Genomic DNA, 22,386 nt, shown 5'->3' on the forward strand with positions numbered 1-22,386 from the left:
TACATTAATACTATTTATGTTTATTTTAACTTATGTTTACAATTCTGATAAGTATTATGGTTCTAAATTATTTTATCATTTGTTTACAATTTATACAAAAATAAAATAATATATCATGAAAGCATTCCTTTTTAGTTGAACAGTAATTATTAGGGAGCGTCGGTGGCCGCAACGGTTTAGGAATTGACTCGGCGCTCATCACTGTAAGGTAAAGGTCCCGGGTTCGAATCCCGCGGCCCTTCATTCGAACCCGACATACTTACAAATTTTTTTTTTTTGTTCAAAAACACCGGCACCCCGATGGTTGATATAACATCTGCTGTTACTTACCCTCGTAGAAAAAAAAATTATATTCCTTGCCTTTTGATTGCTGTTGCGAATCCTCGTAAAGAAAAAAAACAGTAACTGTTCAAACTTAATGTAATTACAGCACTCTAAGAATATTTGGTTAAAAATGTAGTCATGAAAATAAGGTTCTAAAACAGCAGTATACAGTATTCATAAAAAAAGACAATTCGTAGAAATACAAATGCGTGCCTGCATGTAATGGAAAAAATGATAACATGTCTGTCTACCAAATGATAACGAGAAGAACAAAAACAAACGTATGATCAACTTCAATAAGGAAGACTAGGCTCTTAAGAAATGTAAACGTTCACAAAGTAAATCATACTAATGATTGATTATCTGATGGTCATGACTCATAGGGACGACAATTCAACCAAAATGACAAGACTAGCGTAAGTACCGAAAAAGATTGTAAAATGGAAAAATCCTTTCAGTCAAGTAAAAAAAATGTGTTGCTGCAACTATAGATCTAAAGCCGATGGATATGTACAGCAATATCTAAATTTCGGGATACTTATTGTTATGCCTGTTGCTGTCTGTTTTCCGAATCCAAAAATATGTTGACTTAGTGCGCAAAAACGAATCATCTCTACTTTGCCCCGGAATAAGTGGGCTGCAAGAATGCGGCTGCTAAACTCTTTTGTAGGATTGGAATTCATACAATGAATATCTTAAGAAAGAAGACATGGTGAAAAAAACGGAACAATGAATCACTCACTGGACATAAAATTTTTATTCAAGTTTTGAATGAAAAAATGACAGAATGTGTGGTGATTAGTGACCGTTAGTCGATGATTATTCGGTAAGCGTGAGATGCGGTCTGGTGTGACGTAGGTTTCAGAAATTTCCGAATAATCAAACTACAGAATGCATCAAATCCTTGACCATTCGTTTTAAAAACGTCGAATTAAACTCAACACCACAAACCCTTTTTAAAAAAGATGGTTCCTACTCACATTAAGTCATCCCATCATTTATAATTTCTATTAATTTGCTAGTCAAAGCAGTAATGGATTATAACACTATCAACAACATTACCTCCACTTACTTAAAATCTGCTAATAAACAAAAACTTTTAAATCTTTATTATAAATTGAGACTTTCATTCTCAAAAATTAACAAATCAATCTAGTTAAATTCTCAATGTCTGAAATTAAATCTGACCCCAAAATTCGTTCTTGCTAAACTAAATATTAAGAATTGTTCAACTCTCTTACAACGTAAATGCCAAAATACCATTTTAAATAATGAAGTACATAAATTGTACCGTCAAAGAGATATAAAACGTTTTTATCAATATATTGGACAATTAGGCTTGCGTCATTATTGTCTCCAGTAGAATGGGACGAATTCGATTATGATACGCGATCAAAAATTACATTTATCATTGGTAAAAAACAAAGTATACTAGATAAAAAAATTAAAAACTTAAAATACGGTACACTTAAAAATAAAAATACCCTAAAGACCCAAAAACTCCAGTTAAATTTTAACCAAAGGTTATAAACTTAACAAACATGGTACTAAATAAAGAAGAAAACAATTTATTAAACAACAACAGAACTGGATACAAAAAAACTACTATCCCTTGGTTCATCGGTAGATTGTTGTAACATAAATACAAATATCTTAATGTGAGTAGGAACCATCTTTTTTAAAAAGGATTGAACTCCACTCTCACCCCATCATTTATAATTTCAACACCACAAATTTCCAAAACATAACCTTCACCTATCATCCCACCTATCTCTAATTTATTATAACTTCAGCACCTTTCTACCGACCGTCATGCGCTTCTTTAGATTGTCTAGAGAAGCTACTCAAAAAAATACTGAAAATAACATTGAATATAAAACTATTTGATTTAAAGAAACCAACATCCACAGACCCGACAAACACTAATCCTTAAATCCATTGTGAACCATTCTGTCTTAAAGTTCCAACCGCACCATCCGAAACTACCTAAAAGTTCCTTTCATAACAGATGTTGTAATATCGTGCTACTAAAAATTTTACGCTAATCTCAAATACCACTCTAATCCTCACGTACAAGGACTTCCCACTCAGCAATCCTCCTCGGCGTCTATAACGAAACGAATCAATATTTTAGTATTAGTTGATACGTTCAGCCTCGATTTATGGTATTTTCTATGTCTATGTTATCTACGTCATTTATCGCGCTTTGCACAGATGTTTCTTGATGAAAAAAAGATACTTGACATGGCACTGTCAACACGGTACATACAGATTTTACGTAGAATCCGCAACGCGCCTATAAAGAGTTTGTGATGTCCCACGTATCCGCAGGAAAAAGTGCTTTGGGTCGTACATCGTAACCGGAAAAAAAAAATGTGGCAAGTACACTTTTGGTTCACCAAGTTTTCGGCGATTCATATCGCCATCTTCAGGGCCGTTTTATTGAAAAATACATACATTAATACAGTTCCAGTGAGATTTTGAATAATTACATTGTTTTCATATAAAATGTGTACTTCCTCACAAAGACCTTATGAGAACACGTCAAAAATCTTAATGTGATTATTATTTACTTTCAGATCGATAAAAACTCCAACTTCATCAATCACTACTATTTGATTATAAAAAAAATTTTTTTTCCAAAAACTTATATAAAAAATAAAAAAGTAATGTGTGGTGATTAGTGACCGTTTGTCGGTGATTATTCAGAAATTGTGAGATGTGTCTGGTGTGATGTAGGTTTCCGAAAAATATTTGCTTTATCGTGCTAACGTTTCGATCTTTATTTAGATCATCTCCAGGGCCTGGGATTTACAAACATTGTTTAAATTTAACAAAAACATGTAGGATGTGGAAAAAAGTGTATTTATACAATGCAAATAAATATTTTTTTATATTTAATCAAATTATTTCTACTCACTCAAAGTGTTTGTTTTCTGCGTAATTGTGCCATTCTTGCTTGTCGTGTTGAGAGAGCCAGTGATATATTGCTGTTTTATGTTTATATACGTTGGATTTTGAAGGAGTGGGGAAGGAAATCGGTATAGAAAGACATTTTTTTATAAGGAAACCCCCAAAACACATAAAATAGCAATATCTCACTGGCACTCTCGACACGACACGCAAGAATGGCACAATTACCCAGAAAACAAACACTTTGAGTGAGTAGAAATACTTTGATTGAATATAAAAAATATTTTTTGCATTGTATAAATTCACTTTTTTCCACATCCTACATGTTTTTGTTAAATTTAAGCAATGTTTGTAAATCCCAGGTCCTGAAGATGATCTCAATAAAGATCGTAACGTTAGCACGATAAAGAAAATGTTTTTCTGAAACCTACATCACACCAGACCGCATCTCACGATTTCTGAATAATCAATAAAAATTTAAGATGTGCAGAAGGTACCCTCATCCTGTACACCACAGTGCACATAATTTGCATTAAAAAATGGTTTATGCTAAAAGATTATAAAGATTTGATGCAGCGAAAATTATCGTGGAATATTTTTCATACTTCTTTAAATTGACATTTTCACGATTTTAATAAAGCTAGAATGTGATTTTTTTATGTTAAAATGGATTTTTCATGCTTGGAAGCAATAAGTACATTCAGGCAAATGGCCCTTTCGTGGTTCGTGATCCGTCCATACATCAAGCGGTCCAATGAACCGAAAAGCGCATTGCATCAGTCAAACAATCCAATTTTCTAACTTAACCAACCGTCATGATTAACTTGTTATTCCCTTACATATACACAGTTTCAAAAATGAGCATAAACAAAAACATATTTGTTTACAAATTCATAACAACCTTGCAATACTGATATCCTGAGCAAAATGCATAACAAATATTGGTTTAGATAATTTTTTTTTTTTGAAGTCCTGAAGAGTACTATTTTACACAATCTTCAACAATCAAGTCTTCTTAGAAAAAATTCCACTCTATGACCTAGCTAATAAACGCCCAATTCCGTTACTGCCCATACCGCTTGCTGCATTCGTAAACAGAGAGTCAAGAGTATTATCTACTTTTCACTCTGCTGGAAACGGAAGAAAGTACGAGTTGGTAGCGAACTTAGTAAGTTGCTAAGCCGGCTACTATTGGTATTCAGCACCGACTTCTACTCTCTTTCGTCTTCTTCCATCTATTTCCAAACCTTTTCCTCTCTCTCCCGACGGACAAATCGGCCAATTCCAGGTTTTCTGTGCAGTGCAATTAGAATTTGCTAAATAAAAAATAAACTATTCAATCAACAATGTTTAATAAAAAAAACTCTTTTTCATATTTTTCTTCAAATTACCACCGCACAAAGACTTCTTTGTATATATTTTTACATTACGACTTTTTTTAAAAACACTTTTGAATATTCATTATAAGAAAATTAATTTACACTTTTTCAATAATGGCTTTTTATAAAATGTTTATTTCTAATAAGTGAATTTTAGTTTAGATTTTGTTCAACTCTTGTTCTAAATAGAATTAAAAGAACTAAATAAGGTTAATTAAATCTAAGTAAAGTTAATTTAAAAACATGCTGTCAATACGTGTAATAAAAGTAATTAAAACTGAAATAAAAATAATAAAGAGAAAACTCTTGCAACTCTTATTACGTTTTCATTAATGATTTAATTTGAGATTAAATTTTTAATTAGATTTTTATTTCGTCTTTTAAGCATTTTTAATTACTCTCATCAACCTCGCGTTAATCTTATTTTTCCAGTGTATTTCGCTCACGACGTCGTCAAAGGCTTTTTAAAACCCAACAAATTGCTCAGATGAGAGTTTTACACTTGGTTGCACTGATATAATAAATTATTTAAAATCAAGGTTCCCGTTTGGAATTATTATTTATAGCATTATAATTTCGTTTGTGATGTGTGCATATAGAATAATTAGAAAATAACGTACACAAAGTGGATGAAAATTAAAATAAATAATGCTACACCAAAAATTTTTTATCAACACTTTTTCACATTTAACAACAAACATAATTGGTTTTTTGGCATTCAAATTCTCAGAAAATAAAGTACTATACATAGTTATTCAGATATCGTGAGATGCGGTCGGGAGTTATGTAGGTTTCAGAAAAACATTTTCTTTATCTTGCCAACGTTTCGATCTTTTATTGAGATCATCTTCAGGGCCTGGGATTTACAAACAATGTTTACATTTAACAAATACATTTAGGATGTGGATAAGTGAATTTATACAATGCAAAATATATTTTATATTCAAACAAAGTATTTCTACTCACTCAAAGTGTTTGTCTTCTGTGTAAGTGTGCCATCCTTGTACGACACACAATAACTATCGATTAACGGTCACTAATCTCTACACAGTACTATACATAGTTTTATTAGAAAATAAATTTTGGAGAAAATCAATTATATACAAACTCTAGTGAGCTTTACCATTAAAAATTCTTCCAGTCTTATTTTTCTAGAATTTGGTTTCACATGATAAATAGTTTATTTAGTATTTTACAATAACCTTCATAATCATAGCAATCCGGTGAAATTAAGTGGCATCGTTCAGATCCCGGGTTCAAAATTCATCAACCGAAGAATAATGATACAAAATTAAGTTTTTATCGTTTAGTTGGGTGGTCAGCAGTGGTGGTCAAGTGTGAAAATATCATCTTATAATGTAATTAAATGTTGATCTATAAATGTTACAAACATAAACTTACAAGCTAACATATTTACATATGAGATGGATATTGGTTGCATTTTAAAAGGCAAGGAATATAATTTGTTTTCTTTTTTTCTACGAGGGTAAACAACAACAGAGCTCATATCAACCCTCAGGGTGCTTGAAAAAAAGCTCATTTGTAAGTATGTCGGGTTCGAATGCAGGGCCGCTGGATTCGAACCCAGGACCTTTACTTTACAGTGCTGAGCGCCGTGTCAACGCAACCGTTGCGGCCACGGACGCCCCCTACCCGCCAAGGAGTATAATTCTTTTTCCGGGAGTTGTTAGAATAAATCCATTGCATCAAATAGACTCATACATTTCTTATCGGTCTTTGTCGCAAAAAACTCAAAATGGCAGCTGGAGAGATTGGAATAGTTGATGCCGGGTGTTAATCTGCGAACGTATGGACTCATGAATTCTTGATGAACTGGCATTCGGTCACTTATTGGGTCCGTCTTGACTCGAGAGCTTTTTGAACTATTCAAACGAGTTTCTGCATTGCGCATTTCACTGAAAAACTGTTACTTGAGATTGAAGAATACCCCCGTTGGAATATTAGAAGAATGTGCAATTGTCTAGATGCGGCAGTATTGGTCTGCCATATACGATTAATATATAAAAGGTGAAAGAAAAGACTCGAGAAAAAACCCCATACCTAATGGAACATTTCAAACACATCGAGAAAGCATTAATTTTACTGCACAAAAGAGATTGATATACTTCCCTTAATTACCTTTTGGATAGTACAATAAATTAAGCCGAAAACAAATTTCTGGTGAGGTATGAAATTTGTAATTGCAGCTGTTTATATTAATCGTTTTTTTATATTTTCTTTTAATTTGACAAAAAAAAAATTGAATACAGTACTGTAGCTTAGATTTCAAACGTTTTGGGATTTGTTTAAGTTGTCGTTTTCGATATGCTACAAACAGATTCTGCATTTTTTTCCCGTGTAGGAACGTGTGGCGATTAGTGACCGTTAATCGATAATTATTCAGAAATCGTGAGATGCGGTCTGTTGTGATGTAGGTTTCAGAAAAATATTTTCTTTATCGTGCCAACGTTTCGATATTTATTGAGATCATCTTCAGGGTCTGGGATTTACAAACATTGTTTACATCTAACAAATACATTTAGGATGTGGAAAAGTGAATTTATACAATGCAAATTATATTTTTTATATAGAATCAAAATATTTCTACTCAATCAAAGTGTTTGTCTTCTGTGTAATTGTGCCATTCTTGTGGCGTTCTCTCAACACGACACGCAAGAATGGCACAATTACACAGAAGACAAACACTTTGAGTGAGTAGAAATACTTTGATTGAATATAAAAAATATATTTTGCATTGTATAAATTCACTTTTCCACTAAATGTAAACAATGTTTGTAAATCCCAGGCCCTGAAGCTGATCTCAATAAAGATCGAAACGTGGGCACGATAAAGAAAATGTTTTTCTGAAATCTACATCACACCAGACCGCATCTCACGATTTCTGAATAATTAATTATTCTGCATTTTGTTGTTGTAATTAGGGCATGTCAGTATATACACAAAATATCTTGTTTCCACTATAGTCATATTCAGTTCATTATAAATTTTGAATATTGATTTTTGATATAATAACGTTATAGATAGAAATGTAATTATCACCTTAATTGGACGCCAACTCGTTAGTGTATGAAAATTGACGGTATAACTTTTTCCTTTCTTTCTTTTAATTTTCTTCCAAACCCTTAGCATCAGTCTCATTATTATAATGGGAGAGGATAAAGGTGGATTTTCCACAATCCTTAGGAAAAAATATAAGACTTCCAATTAAAGGTGGGAAATAAATGTAGTGAATTTAAAAGGAATGTAGTTATGCCGTAGAAATCACTTTTTTAGTTAAAATATAGAAAATCTAGTTCTATTTTTAAACTTTTTGTCATTATGGCAACACTAAAATCTGAAAGATGTAGCTTAAACTGTTATAAATAATTTATTAAATTCTAACAAGAAGACATTTCCCACGATTTAAATAAATACTTCTCCACAACACAAAAAACTTTCTATTTAAGATGTCTTGGACAAAAAACTAACCTTCAGGTGAAGTGCTGCTTTATTTGACTCATATACTTTTTATACACATCTGGATCAATTAAAGTTTCAATTTATTAATCTGTCACTGACCAAATATATAACAACAGCTGTTTAGCAGCAAACCATTTTCATTATGATTGATGGCTATTTTTTCTTGTTCTACAGCTGCAGATTGCTTAAGCAGCTCCATCCTATCAAAGCTAAGTATTGACAAGAAAAAAGTTCCACCTCGCATAAAAATTAATTAGACCATTAAAATTCACGACGGGCTAGACAGATTTTAATCAAGGAAAAATTAATATTAACTTTGTACTGTTTTTATTGGATTTTTGTTTTTACTTAATGCGATAAATATCTTCAATTTCTTTACTAATATATATTACGGTAACTACGAGTGATCTAAATTCTTCAGTAATTTTCCAGTCAGACAGAAACATTACCATTTAACAGTTTAAATATATTTGTTGGATTCGTGAGGAGCAATTAACGAGGTAGTTTTGAAAAACAACATTGTCACAAATTTTCAGCTTTTCTTTCTGTCACCTGAGGAATTCTCAATTCTTCAAATGTTGCCATCTTTTATCTTAAATAGGGTGGTGGACTGAGTTTTATATTTAAATCTGCATTGTATTTCTTTCCAATCAACGTAAGTTTTGTAAATCACCCAGGCCCTGAAGATGACCCGAATAAAGATCGAAACGCCGGCAACAAATCGAAAAATTTGTTTCTCTAAACTACCTCATTCTTGACCGCTCCTCACGAATCCAACAATTTATTAAACAGCCGGTCACTAAAAAAACACACAGTGGCTACAAATAGAACAATATAATGGCGGAGAACTAATTACTAAAACTAATAACTAACTAACAAAAATCTAAAGAATAGTAGGGCTTTGCTTCACCATCCACCACACTATATATATTAAAGATGGCGATATTTGAGAAATTAAGAATTCATCTGACAATAGAAAGAAAAGAACAAATCAAAAGATAGCTGGCCATGTAAAAACGTCCGAAATTAATATTAACAATATCTGACTTATCAGAGAAGATCTTATTTTAAAAACCATTCAATTTAATTATTGAAAAGCTAAAGAAATGGAAAGTACCTATAAACCTGGAAATTTCTAAGGTATATGGAGGGCTAAAAGATGAGAAAAGTTATGTGTATGGGCGTAAATGTGCCTTACGTTGATCATCACATTGCCCTCGGCTCAACCACAACTAAATTTTAAGCTGAACTTATAGGCATAGAAACAGAAACACTTGAAATAAGTAACAAAGACGCAAAAATAACAGTAAGATTAGATTGCCAGACAGCTCCCACAAATCAATGAGATCAACTCGAAACTTATCTGGAACGGCCTATATACCATAATAAAATCTAGGAACTAGAAATAATCTCACGCTATCGTGGGTCATACAAAATTTCAGCAAGTTTGCAACAAATATAGTAGAAAGAAGGGGAATCTCTGGTTCTTTACAAAAGAATTCAAGAAAACTCGGAACGTACGCCAAGCATGAGGCAAGCAAAAATAACCTATTGGAAAAAGGAAAAAATCTCGACTTTTTCACGGTCTGAATTGTTATATGTCGATTGTTATATGCCAAACCAAGTTGTTATCACCCAAAACAATGTTGTTTACGTTTAGAAGAGAGAGAGGGAGAGAGAGAGAGAGAGAGAGAGAGAGAGAGAGAGAGAGAAATGGGGAGTGTGAGAGAGAGAAGAAGAAAAATAACAAATAGGAACAACCAAAGACGCAAACCATTATATACTCCCAAAAAAAAAGTAAGTATTGCTTTAATAAAGAGAATAGTTTGGTATAGAATCGAAATTCAGAGAGAGAGAGAGAGAGGACGGGAGAGAGAGAGAAAAGGTAAGAGAGTGAGAGGGGGGATGGAGAGAGAAAGACAAAAATAAATAAGGAGAGAAAGTGGGAAAAAGAGAAAGGAGAAAGAGTAAGAGTGAGAAAAGGAAAGGTAAGTATTGCTTTAATAAAGAGAATCGTTTGGTATAGAATCTAAAGTCAGAGAGAGAGAGAGAGAGAGAGAGAGAGAGAGAGAGAGAGAGAGAGAGAGAGAGANCGTTGATGGCATGTATTTCTGCTTGAAAGACCGAAGTATACTTCCTCATAAAGATAATAGTTTGGTATATAATCGAAAATCAGAGAGAGAGAAGAGCCTGGATAGATAGATAAGATAACAGATAACTTGAGAAATATAGAGAGAAAGGAGAGAGAGAGAGAGAGAGAGAGAGAGAGAGAGAGAGAGAGAGAGAGTGAGAAGGAGTGCTGGGATAAATAAATAAGTTGACAGAAAACTTGAAAAATATGGAGAGAAAGTAAAAAAGAAAACTGAGCAAGAGTGAGAGAAAGTGAGCCGGGTATAGGTACAAAGATGAGAGATAGATGGATAGACAGAGAAAAAATCAAAAGTGGGAAAGGGGATGAAAAATAAAGAAGAGAAACGCAATGGATTTAAAACATTATGTACACAAATAAATATACAGGGTGAATCATTTTTTGACGCACCATAGGAAAATCAACGCTGGTGCGTTTAAATCTGACTCCAGGTCTTTTGATTTTAACATTAAAAAAAGGAAGTTAGTCAATTTTCGGTGCACCATAGGAAAATCAACGTTGGTTGATAAAAAATACTCTTAAACTTTAATCAGATTAATTTATGAAGAATTTTTTTTTTAATTTTTACATTGTGTTTGAATAATGTTTTAATAATATTGGTTTTGTTTATTTTCCTTTCAAACTACTAAAACTAATTCGTAACGAATGGTGCGTCGAAAAGTGACTCGCCTATTTTTTGGTACGAGACTAACAAAATAAAATGTGCCGTGCGTCGAAAAGTGACTCGCCTATTTTTTGGTACGAGACTAACAAAATAAAATGTGCCGAGTCATAATTAGACGCACGAACGTTGATTTTCCTATGGTGCACCGAAAATTGACTCCCTCTCTTTTATTAACGTATTAATCAAAGGAAATAAGCCTCGAGTCAGATTTAAAAACACCCGCGTTGATTTTCCAATGTTGCGTCAAAAAATGACTCACCCTGTATAAGTTTTGCTTTAAAAAAGAAAATAGTTTGCTACTGGAGAGAAAGTGAGAGCAGTTGGGATGGATTTCGAGAGGAAGAGATGAGAGAAAATAAAAATTAAAAAGATGGACATCCATGGACATAAAACATTGCATTCACGAAAAAATTTATAGAAAGACATAATGAATGTCCAATTCAACGTCTTTTTCAATATCTAGGAAAAGACTGTGATACATATGAAAGCCATTTTTGTGCCATGGAGACCTTGATACCTTGAGTTGAATTCTGTTCTTTATAAAAGAAACTAAAATCTCCCAGTAATGTATTAACAGAGATCGTACACAATAGATAAAAGTGTACTAACACGTCTACAGATAAATATCAACATAGTTGCATTTTATTGTAGATAGCATTTACCCTGAAATCAACGATTTTGATTTATCGTAAATGCGATAGATTGGAGGCTTCTGAATAAACGGTAATATTAAGGATCTATTATTGAAATTGGCAACCATTATAAATATCTCCAAATTACTATCAAGCTCAGTGCAAATAATTGTGGCTCTTAATAATATTGGGGCCTAATTAGAGGAAAGTAATTAGTTCATCTGGTCTGCAATTCGTTTTATCAAAGGAAGTTTAATTAACACCCAGGATTATTTTTCACCTGGGATTGTCACCCAGGAATCTTCTTTAGTTATATTGAAAAGATATTATGCCATATTTAATATGCAACAAATTGAGGTGTTTAATTTTGTGATGTAATAAGAGTTAATTTAGTCCCGTTTCTCTTTTTAATCATAATAAAACGCTAATGAAAAAATTTAAAAAGACCCGATTGACTATTGAATCAGATAATCCTCTCTTCCACTCTGTTTTTCCCCAAAATTCTACATACTCAAGTGTCAATTTGACCGCATTGGGACTGCATTTGAAATAAGGTCGACGATTAGCATCTATTTTAACAAGGCGAGACCGGTTCCTTCTACTCCAAACTTAACAAGGATGCATGGGGACCCCACGTATTCCCTGGAAAGTACTTCGTTTATATTCACGAGGAGGTGATCGGACTTTTATAGGCCAATTCGTGGGACATTGACGCCCTGGCACCTCAAACAGGGCAGTCGTCCGACCAACGGAAAGAACTGAAAAACAGATTTTTGACCTAAATATTTCACTATAAATCAACACATGTTTTTGTTCAAACCAATCACATTAGATTTTGACAACAGTATTAAAAACGTTTAATTGTTCTTTGCTTATTACCATTAAACAATCACTTTATTGCAAGTTGGAATGACATATAGAAAATGTAACCCTTAAAAGTATATTATTATTTTTTTATTTTAAAATAAACAGCTGTGTATTACAACGAAATGTTAATTTTATATTTACTTCTAGCTACAACAATGCTATAAGGTTTCTTTTCTTCGCTTTTTCCCACTAAGCCGAAGGGGGTGTTGCGCATGGCAGTATCTTTGATCCAATTCTATATCCATTTACTTTGCTGACTATCCGTTTCGAAAGAGTACACCTGACAATTCTGGCAATACGTTACATAGACATACTACTAACTTTGAGCCCCACACTAGAATTTAAAAAATGAAACTGAACTGACGGTATAAACTATACAAAAGACTAGTCGACAACAGAAACATGCTCTGGACGAGGACACATCAGTCGTCAATCTGAGGTTTTTCAACCAGGCCTGACTACTCTTCAGTCACTCCAGTTCAAAATCGTTCAATCCATTGTTCAAATACACTGTTCTTCAACCTTAAAAGGTTAACGGTTATAAAAAAGAACCTTTAATAAGGCTTTGAACACGACGATCAATATCAGTCATTTGGTAATGTTCATCATCGTCTAGAACTCGTCGTTAAGTCCTTTAGGTTTAGGACTTTCCCCTCCCAGGAGTAGGCATCACTTTTACTAGGCCTACGCACCAATAGAGGACATATAAGCCTTAATTATTTTTCCTTGGCTCTGCTGCCATATGACCAGAAATTTGCAGTGTACAATCAGCTCCTAGTATAATTCTACTTCCACTTTTATTTGTGAAAATTTCCCCTTATTTCTGTTCTGTTTGGACTAGATACAGTCTGGTTTAACCAGGGAATTGTGGCTTGACATAAGCGATAACCATAAGAGAGGTGGTCACAAGGTCATCTGCACTTCGACCTTCGCAGATCTATTGAACTCCTCCAGTTTTACAACTCATTGCCCATCTACATGTTGATAATCAAACTCCTAGAGTTTCCAGCTGCTTTTTAGTGCAGGAACTCGCTTCCTGCTTTTCCTCTTCTTTTGCAAGAATCACTCAAAAAAATATAAACTGTGTTCAGCGGTCTCCTAACCTTCCTGGTAGTATCTGGACAGTGCGTCTTAAGTTACTCCTTTCCGTTCAATGTGGCTCCTTGGCCGGCAGTGCTCTGTCAGGAGTCCAATCAGAATCCTAGTTTTCTTTGGCTTACCTGCCAATAATTTCTTTGTAAATCTTACTTGTACTTGTAACAGATTTGTAGCTATCCTTATTAATCGACTCTAACTCTCTAGTGCCAATTACTCACAAACGTCTATTTAAAACTCAAAACTCCTTTGTCCAACATCTATTATCTTGAATCTTTTCTGATAATTATCTAAGACATCTAAAACACCAACGGCCTCAGCATTAGTGTTAGAAAGAGGTGTAATTTATGTGATTTGTTCTCTATTCTTGTAATAAACAATTCTATAAAGATAACTGACTTTTGTACTTATAGAAAATTAACAAAACAAAACACCTACACTTACTCAGATTTTATTATATTATATTAGCAGTAGACAACAGAAAAATTGGTATCGACAAGTCTGCTAATTGACACTCAAAAGATGGAATTTTTTTATTTTAAAATAATCTTATAAAAAATTAACCTCTGTTTGAATGTATCTTTCGGCGGAAATTATTAACTTCCAATATGCAGGTCGTATTTTATCTTTTTAGCCAAGGGGCCTAGCAACAAATTTTATTAATCATCCCTCTCTCAACAAAAGTTGACAAACAGCGAATCTGCATTCTGAAAGTATCGACGGCGTTATAAATGGATAGTCGCCGGCCGGCTGGTAAAATGGTGATCAGACCCGATCCGACATTAGTTCCAGCATTACTCAAACGTGGATTTATTTATGTACGGCCCGCCGAGCAAATTTACATGGTGAATTAACCGCCCTTCTTTTTATAAATACAGCTTAACACATCGTCTCTTATCACATGATCGATCATGAGGAAATATGACGTAGAATAGACACCAAATGTAAAACATGTTATGTTATCAAGGTGTTTTTATATATAACAAAAATTAACATATATTCAATTTATTTTGTTAATTCATTTATTTTTATCTACAACTGTACGTGTATTATATTCAACCTGTAGGTTAGATTTTAATTAATTAAGGTTTTAAGTTGAGATAAAAAAGTCAGTGTCACGAGCGGGATTCGAACCCGCGACCTTCGGCTTGATACGGCAGCTTGAGCTATCGTGACTTCGATCCCCTCGGGCACTAACTTCCCATCTCAACCCCACCTTTTTGAATTTTCTCTCCTTTTTACCAGTTTTCAAATGTCGTGTAATCTATTTATCTATCTAGCCATTATAATGTCAGCTCAATTAGAAGAGTAGCGGCGTTTCTAGCCGAAGGCGGTGGGTTCGAATCCCGCTCGAGATACTGACTTTTTTTCGCAACTTCAAACCTTAATTAATTGAATGATATTAATTGGTCAAGCGGACAACGAAAAATAGTGGATTTAGTGAAGTTAGATTTTAATTTATGTTTGTGGCATTACAGAAAAAGCTACCCATTCTGCAGCCACTCTAGATTAATAAAATGATATTAATCATTTAAGAGGCCTCTTACCATCTTCTTTTTAGATATTTACTTGGTAATCGTGAGGAACGGAGTAATCGTATTTGTGTGATTTTAAAATTTACTATGAAAAGTCTGTAATATCTTCTGATGCGTGAAAAAACTGTTGGCATGTGAAGATCCATATATGAAGTGTGTTACTATTTACGTAAAAAGGGACAGAAACAATTGGTCTTAAAACTTTGGAATGAAAACTTTGTATTCTCTGAATATTGGTATACTCGCTGGTTCCATAGGTTTGAGTAGGTATGTGTGGGGTTCTGCCAAGCCATGCAAAATCCAGCACATCCAATACATCAAATTAAAAGTTCTCAGACAAATCGTCAAAGCTCCTTACTACGCCACTTACCTCACTTTCCAAAACTACCTCAACATTCCACGTTTTCAAAGAATTGATACCGATTCGATAGGTTTCCCACCAACCCTACTGCTCGGTTCTCGCTACACATTCCCATCCCGAGAAACCGCCACGTCACCATAATCGACGATGACCTCGGGACCTCTTGCCACTTAGTCACACTGAGTGCCACAATTGGATGATTTCACATTGCGTATGCCCGCCGGGTGCAGCTATTGCTTTAGTGGTAGTACTGTCACCGTGTGAAAAATGTTTTGTGATCACATTTGTAATATTTACAATTATGCAAAGGGTACAAATAAAATAATTTTTAAAAATCTAAAGATTAAAACTTAATGTCTTAAGGCAATTATTAAAAACGAAACACATAGAACACAGAAACAATCGTACCATTTATTAACACTTACTACATCAAATTAAATTGGATAATATCTAATGTTATTAAACATGTAACGAATATTAAGGGCTATTTATTAAAGTTAGATTCAAGAATATTGAAGAAGTGAATTTCATACCAATTGAATTCAAATTGAATTATGGTTTAAGGGCTGATAAGATTTATCGGATATAAAAATGAATTAGTTTTAAACTTTTAAAAAAATCATAAATTAGAAAAAGTAAAAAAAGTAAAATACTGTTTAAGACAATTAAATTATCCATTACATATTATTTTATTGAAGATAAATCGTTAATTTTTTATATTTATATACCTGTGATGTAACATTAATTAAAACAAAATTATTTTTTTAGGTCTCTTTGCCTATTCGCACATGGACTTCGAGGCTGATCGTGACAAAAGTCCAAAGGGCGATCCCTCTCTAGCAGAGATGACCAAAAAGGCACTGAGCATCCTGCAGAAAAACTCCAAAGGATTTTTCTTGCTCGTGGAAAGTAAGTCTACTTACAATTTACACTTTTTATAATGAATTATTTAATTTATTTACACAATACACCAGCGCCAATTTTTCACTTTCAAGTAATTTGATAACATGTAAGAGCGCAATGCAAAACAAAATTAAATACAAAGATATAAAAATCTACATAAATTCACTACTTTCGTGGTCCGCTTGACCAATCAATACACGACAATTAATTAAGGTTTTTATTTGAGATGAAAAAAAGTTAATGGCACGAGAGGGATTCGAACCCGGTGGGGTTGAGATGGGAAGTTGATGTCCGAGTGGATCGACGTCACAATAGCTCAGGTAGTAGAGCAGCGGCGTATCTAGCCGAAGGTCGTGTGTTCGAATCCCTCTCGTGCCATTAACTTTTTTTTCATCTCAACTAAAAACCTTAATTAATAATCTACATAAATATGAAAGAAGAGGAACTACTCATTAGTAGTCATTCTTGAATGTTAGCGTAAATCACGTTACTAAAGAAGTTGCGAGGCCAGTGATGAGGGTGCGGCATGAAAGTTTCTGACATGAAGGTTTGTGTGAGAGGATATTTGTTTGTAAAACGTCTTTTAACGGTTTTTCGCCACTTCAACGATATACAGGATATTAAGGTCATTATGAATGTTGAGATTGGATACGTAGAATTGGCGATAGTTTGGAGGATTATGGGTTGTAGAAATTAGGTGCGTTGGCATTGATGTTGATGAGGATATTAGGAAGCGGGGTTTATGCTCCCCAGGCACTGAAGCCTTCTGGCTTATTGTACCTTCCTAGTACCCTGGTTCAGTGCAATCGACTCAATCCTTCTTCTCAGATGTTTTAGTACATTGACTGTTGTTACTACAATTTCATTCCCTAGGTTTTTTATGTATGCTAGGTTATGTCTTCATTGAGCCATTGCTTCACATCGGAAGATGATATGGATGGCTGTTTCCTCCTCCCCATCACACTGCAGATCATCGTTATGTATGTCTATGTTGTGTAGATGTTCTCACAGATGGCATTGAGTGTTAAAAATCCTATCACTCCTCTGAGTCTGGCCGTCTCCAACTGCAGCACTGTGTTTGCCAGTCTTGGTGAGGTTTGTTTTAGCATAAGTTTACTCGGTCTAGCGCCGCCATTTATCCACTTGTCGTTTTGTTTTATTTGGATCTATTATGAGATGGAGAATTCTGTATTTATTTTTGATTTTCCAAGTATAGATTTTGGGGCTTACCAGAGGGTCTTGCAGATCCTCCTTTGGCCAGTGTGACTGCTTTTTCGATACCGAAAATTTCTTTGTGCCCTGGCACCCCAGGTACCATCAGGTTGTTGTTTCCCTAGTTTTGGAGATTTTGGATGCATTCACTGACTAATTTTGATGTGATTTTTTACACGGTGATGCTTTAATAGCTGTTTGGCTATCGAATCGTATGAGTACGTTTTTGCTAGTAATACTTCTTTTATGATTTTATAGGGCATTTCTGCTAGAAAGACCGAAGTGTACTTCCCTAATGAGTTTGATTGCTCATGTGGCTTGTACAGTAAATGATCCGGTTCCTTCGTTTGTTTTGGAGCCATCTGTATGTCTGATGCTCTCCTGTGTTCTTCCTCTAGTTTGTAATTCGTTGAGGCTTTATAGAATGTTGTAAAGAATGGTTCCGAGATCATATAGTCAGTCTCCATTTCCAAGAATTGTTTAGTTACCATCCAATTTGATTTAATTTTGAAGCCTAAATGGGCTTTTCGTAACTTCCCCGTGTATGAATATTTCCAGTGATGTAGCTTTAGCAAAATTTCTGGTGCATTTGCAGGGGTCGATCTCATTACCCGTGTGATACTTTTTGCTAACCTAGTGTTTGGGTAACTAATTTCTGTTGAGCTTTGGCCCACCAGATTAATGATCCATAGGTTATTTTGAGTTTTATTACTGTCAGTATAGCCAATGATCCATTTTCGGTTTTAACCCACATGAGTTGCCTAGGGTTCTTATTGTGATCATTAGAGACTTCTTGTGGTTCTTTGGCGGTTGGAACTTTTTTTGGACACCAAAGTTCTATGCAGTATATTTCTCAAAATAGGATTATAAATGAATCGTTTATTTTGTAGTGACTTTTGCTGTTTTTCCAGCAATACTTTAGAAAGTGTGAAGCAAACTCTTGTTTTTTTGAGTCGCATGTGAGGGTTCCAATTAAGTCTTGGTCGATGTGCCGCCCCAGGTAGAGGATTGTAAAAGCTGGTTCCAAAGTCTAATATTGTAGTAACTGAGAGCAGTGGCTATTCAGCGAAGGATGAAATATGATGACATGTCTGCATGTGCATTTGTTCATTGTCACATTATATCGCTTCTACCACTGCTGAAGAGAGGTGGCATGGGTTGGCAGTTTTCTGGTTGAGCTGTTATTATCGTATGGCGGTATCATCTGGATGGGAGTAAGTATCGCTTCAGAAAGAGTAGGAACGTATGCGGTGTATAGTGTGTAGGCGATGGGTCCTAAGATGCTTCCCTGTGATACCCCTCCATCTGTGCGATAGCCGCTTGATAAATAGGGGCCATTGATGCCACTTTCAGACTGGAAAGCTTCTGTAGGTTCGATATGATTTTAAGATTATGTAATAGGTAAAAAAGTGAACTCTTTCTCAGGTCGGATATCGTGTGATAATTCGTCTTGTGAATTTTGAATAATTTAAGGAAAAAAGCTGTAAATTAAAAAATCAACTAAAAATGTAGGGATAAGCCTTTTTATCACCCTTTGTTTATATGTATGAATCAATAACATATTTTAATGTATGTTGTTTCATTCGCCAAGCGAGAATTTTACTTACTGTTGCAAATATTTAGATTTTATATTAACGTTATTCTTAATTGGTTCTTATTGGGTTTGATTTTTTCCCTTGTGTTTTTCAGGTGGCCGTATTGACCATGCACACCACTATAACAATCCGTTCCGAGCCTTGGACGAAACTTTGGTTTTGGAGGAGGCCCTGCTCTCAGTTTTGGAGTCGGTCGATCAGTCGGAAACTCTCATCGTCGTCACTTCCGACCACTCCCACGTCCTGACAATGGGCGGGCTGGCCACCCCGAGGGGCAACCCAATTTTCGGTGAGTCCAATATTTAAATTTAATCCAATGTCATAAAAGTGCGCCACCCGGGCGAAATTACATAGGGACTCCGGCCGGATCTACCCCTTCGAACTTATCCTCAACTTAGTTTCGGAAATAAACAAAACTTGCAGGTCCGATGGATGTTGAACATTCCCGTCTACTCCGGCCCCTAAGGTCAACCCGATTGTCAGTTTCTCTATTATTTAACATAGTCTTGGGGTACGAGTAGAAACGCAACTCGAACGAAAACACTTTATAAAAGACAGTTATTTATTCAGTAAACAGAACAACTTCCAACTAAGCCAGGAACCTTCCACAAAGAGGATTTTCTAAATGAACCGAGATACCTGGCTGTCTAATGGGGAATAAGAAATTATTAACAGTACCCTCTTTCGAAGATTTTCTGGAATTTTTCTTTTCTGTGTTTTTTAATCTGACACAAAAAAATTGTTTTGTTTATATTTAATATTCATGAAAAACTAAAATAGTATTTACAAAAACTCTAACAACACAACTTACAAAATCCATCATTGATATAGAAAAAGTTCCACACTACTTTAAATACAATAAAAATAAATAATGGAAAAACTGGAACACAAGAAAAACCAATCTCTTGCTTGGCAGAACATAAAAGAGGTGAATTAATTGAAAAAGTTGGCACATGTTTCAGAAATATACGAACATAAGTTTTTCTTTAAATTTATTGATTTTTGAATCAGTAAAGTAATTATAATAGTAAAAAGTGATGTAATTTTAAGAACAAAAAAATTTTATTACATTTATTTGATATTTACAACTAATAATATTGTATTAAGCAAATATGTTCAAGCATGTTGAATTTGTCATTTCAGTCTTTTGTAGAAGCAGTTGCCCAGTGGCAGCACTCCTTCACACTCAAATCTTTTCAATCTTCACTCAATGAAAAGGTCTCCGAGCCACTTTCACTTCAATCGTCTTGGAAGATTTTCAGGCAGGGTTGAAAGTGATAACTGTCATAATGATGGATTATTGTGTATGTTCAGTGATTGATGAATTTTTGTGTAGCGGGTTTTAATGAGTTCATGTATAAACTGGATGTGTAGGTTGTTATGAATAGTGTAATTTGAAACGTAAAAAGGAGCATTTATAATTTGACGGAGAATTTTAGATTGGATAGATTGTAGTCGCTGGGAATTGGATTCCGTAGTTGAGCCCATCACTTCACAATCGTAAGCCCAAAAGGTCTAATCATTGTCTTGTAAATTAAAAGTATGTTTTCTATGTCTAATTTTGATCGTTAGTCAACTAGTCTTTTTACGCAGGTCGGTCGTTTATCCATGAAAAGTGTCCAAGATAACGCACAAGGTCAGTGGTAGGCAATGGGATTCCATTTACATTCACTGCAGGACGGATATTTTTACGTAAGGTAAAATTTATCTGTACGCTTTTCGTTAGGTTTATCTTCATTCTCCAATTTGTGAACCATACTGTTAATTCATTCAGGTATTGTAAGAGTTGTGTGTTAATTGAGGAATCGGAATTATGTATAAGAGTCGCTATAACATTGCAATATGTGAAGTGTATATTGAAAATATAAATGGGCCAAGTATACTTCCCTGAGGAATAATCGCCCTAATTACACCCTGTGACCAGGGAATTTATTCTACCTCCTCCCATAGTGATTGCAGGTATTTAACAATCCGTATATTACATTATATACATTTTTGATAAATAACAGTCTTAGTATCTTTAAATTTATTGCACTTAGTTATCACTTAATAGTTTGTTCATGTCAATTGAGTTTATAAATTTGAACAATTCCAGGCTATAGTTTGGACCCACACAGATTCATGTTGTGGCAATCTATACCCTCTCAAAATTATATATATTATATGAGGCATGTCCTTTCTTGGTCGAACATCCAGCAACTGAATACAATGTGTGCCCCAGCCATTACATGACCATGTTGCATCATCCATTACGCCAAGTCGAGTGAGATGTGACTGGTGCTTTCTACGACCTGACAATGCCATGGTGGTTTTGTGAGTATGGCTGATGCTGCTTTCATACGAGATTCTATGGTCGGGAAGTATTTCCTTGTTTCACATCCATTTGCGGTTTGTCTCCATTCAGCTCCCATATTTCTAGTGATTCCTTTTCCATGTTCTTCTTAATATAAGAAAGGGGAATCGCGCTGAATACAACTTGCAATTCTGCGTTGCTTGCTGCCTCCTTTGCTAGTTGGCACGCTCGTTCGTTTCCCTGATGTCGTTCATGAGTCTTTATCTATTTTAAATGTGTACAGTGTCCTTTTGTAGCCCTCATATTATATAGCTCTTATTTCTTTGGGAAGGGTGTTGTGATTTCGATGGTTGGTCAAGATATCTAATGACACCTTACTATCTGTACTTAGGGCTATCCTTACGTTATTTTCACTCATATTCTGTTGCATCCAGCTGATTGCTTCTCCGATGCTCAGTAACTGCGCGTGATTATTTGAGCACCATGGTGGCAGCTTTAATTTCTCTCCTTTAATAATTTTGTTTGTTGTCTTTCTTGTCAATGATTGTGAAGGCGCATCCCACTTTATCCTCCATGCAACTTCCATCGGTGAAAATTACGATATCTGGATTATACAATTCCTTTCCTAAATTTTCTACTCTGGCTGGAGCGGCCATTTTTTAATGGGTAGTGTGTTCAACTGATACTCTGGCCCATATGTGTTGCAGGTAACCATTTAACATTTCCCATAGCTCCGTGTTTTTTTTTTAAGTTGACATCAATACGTAGAAACCCAGCCAATGTGATTGCTGCATGGAATGAAATTATATAGTATATATAATAGTATGAAAGAGGATGTGCTTCAGTTTCCAAAGCAAGCCCGAGTGCCAGTCGATCGAATGCCAGTTCTAAATTGAGAAATACACCCAAGAAATGCTGGTTTTGTTCGACAGAAGAGGCTATATTGTCAGCAACACGATGCAATTGCCAAAATTTTATAAAAAC

The 22,386-nt window shown here is 34.6% G+C and overlaps 1 protein-coding gene across 1 annotated transcript in view; it reads left to right on the forward strand.

The window, feature by feature from the left end:
- LOC106664896 (alkaline phosphatase-like) overlaps positions 1-22,386 on the forward strand; it is a 445,922-nt gene that overhangs the window by 349,587 nt on the left and 73,949 nt on the right. The window contains exons 6-7 of the mRNA XM_014390962.2: positions 16,168-16,308; positions 19,204-19,398. Of these exons, the coding sequence (XP_014246448.1) occupies positions 16,168-16,308; positions 19,204-19,398 (336 nt within the window). The remainder of the gene's footprint in view (positions 1-16,167; positions 16,309-19,203; positions 19,399-22,386) is intronic.

This window comes from Cimex lectularius, unplaced genomic scaffold, assembly GCF_000648675.2.
Source record: "Cimex lectularius strain Harlan isolate CLEC.00 unplaced genomic scaffold, Clec_2.1 scaffold52, whole genome shotgun sequence".
Classification (NCBI taxonomy): domain Eukaryota; kingdom Metazoa; phylum Arthropoda; class Insecta; order Hemiptera; family Cimicidae; genus Cimex; species Cimex lectularius.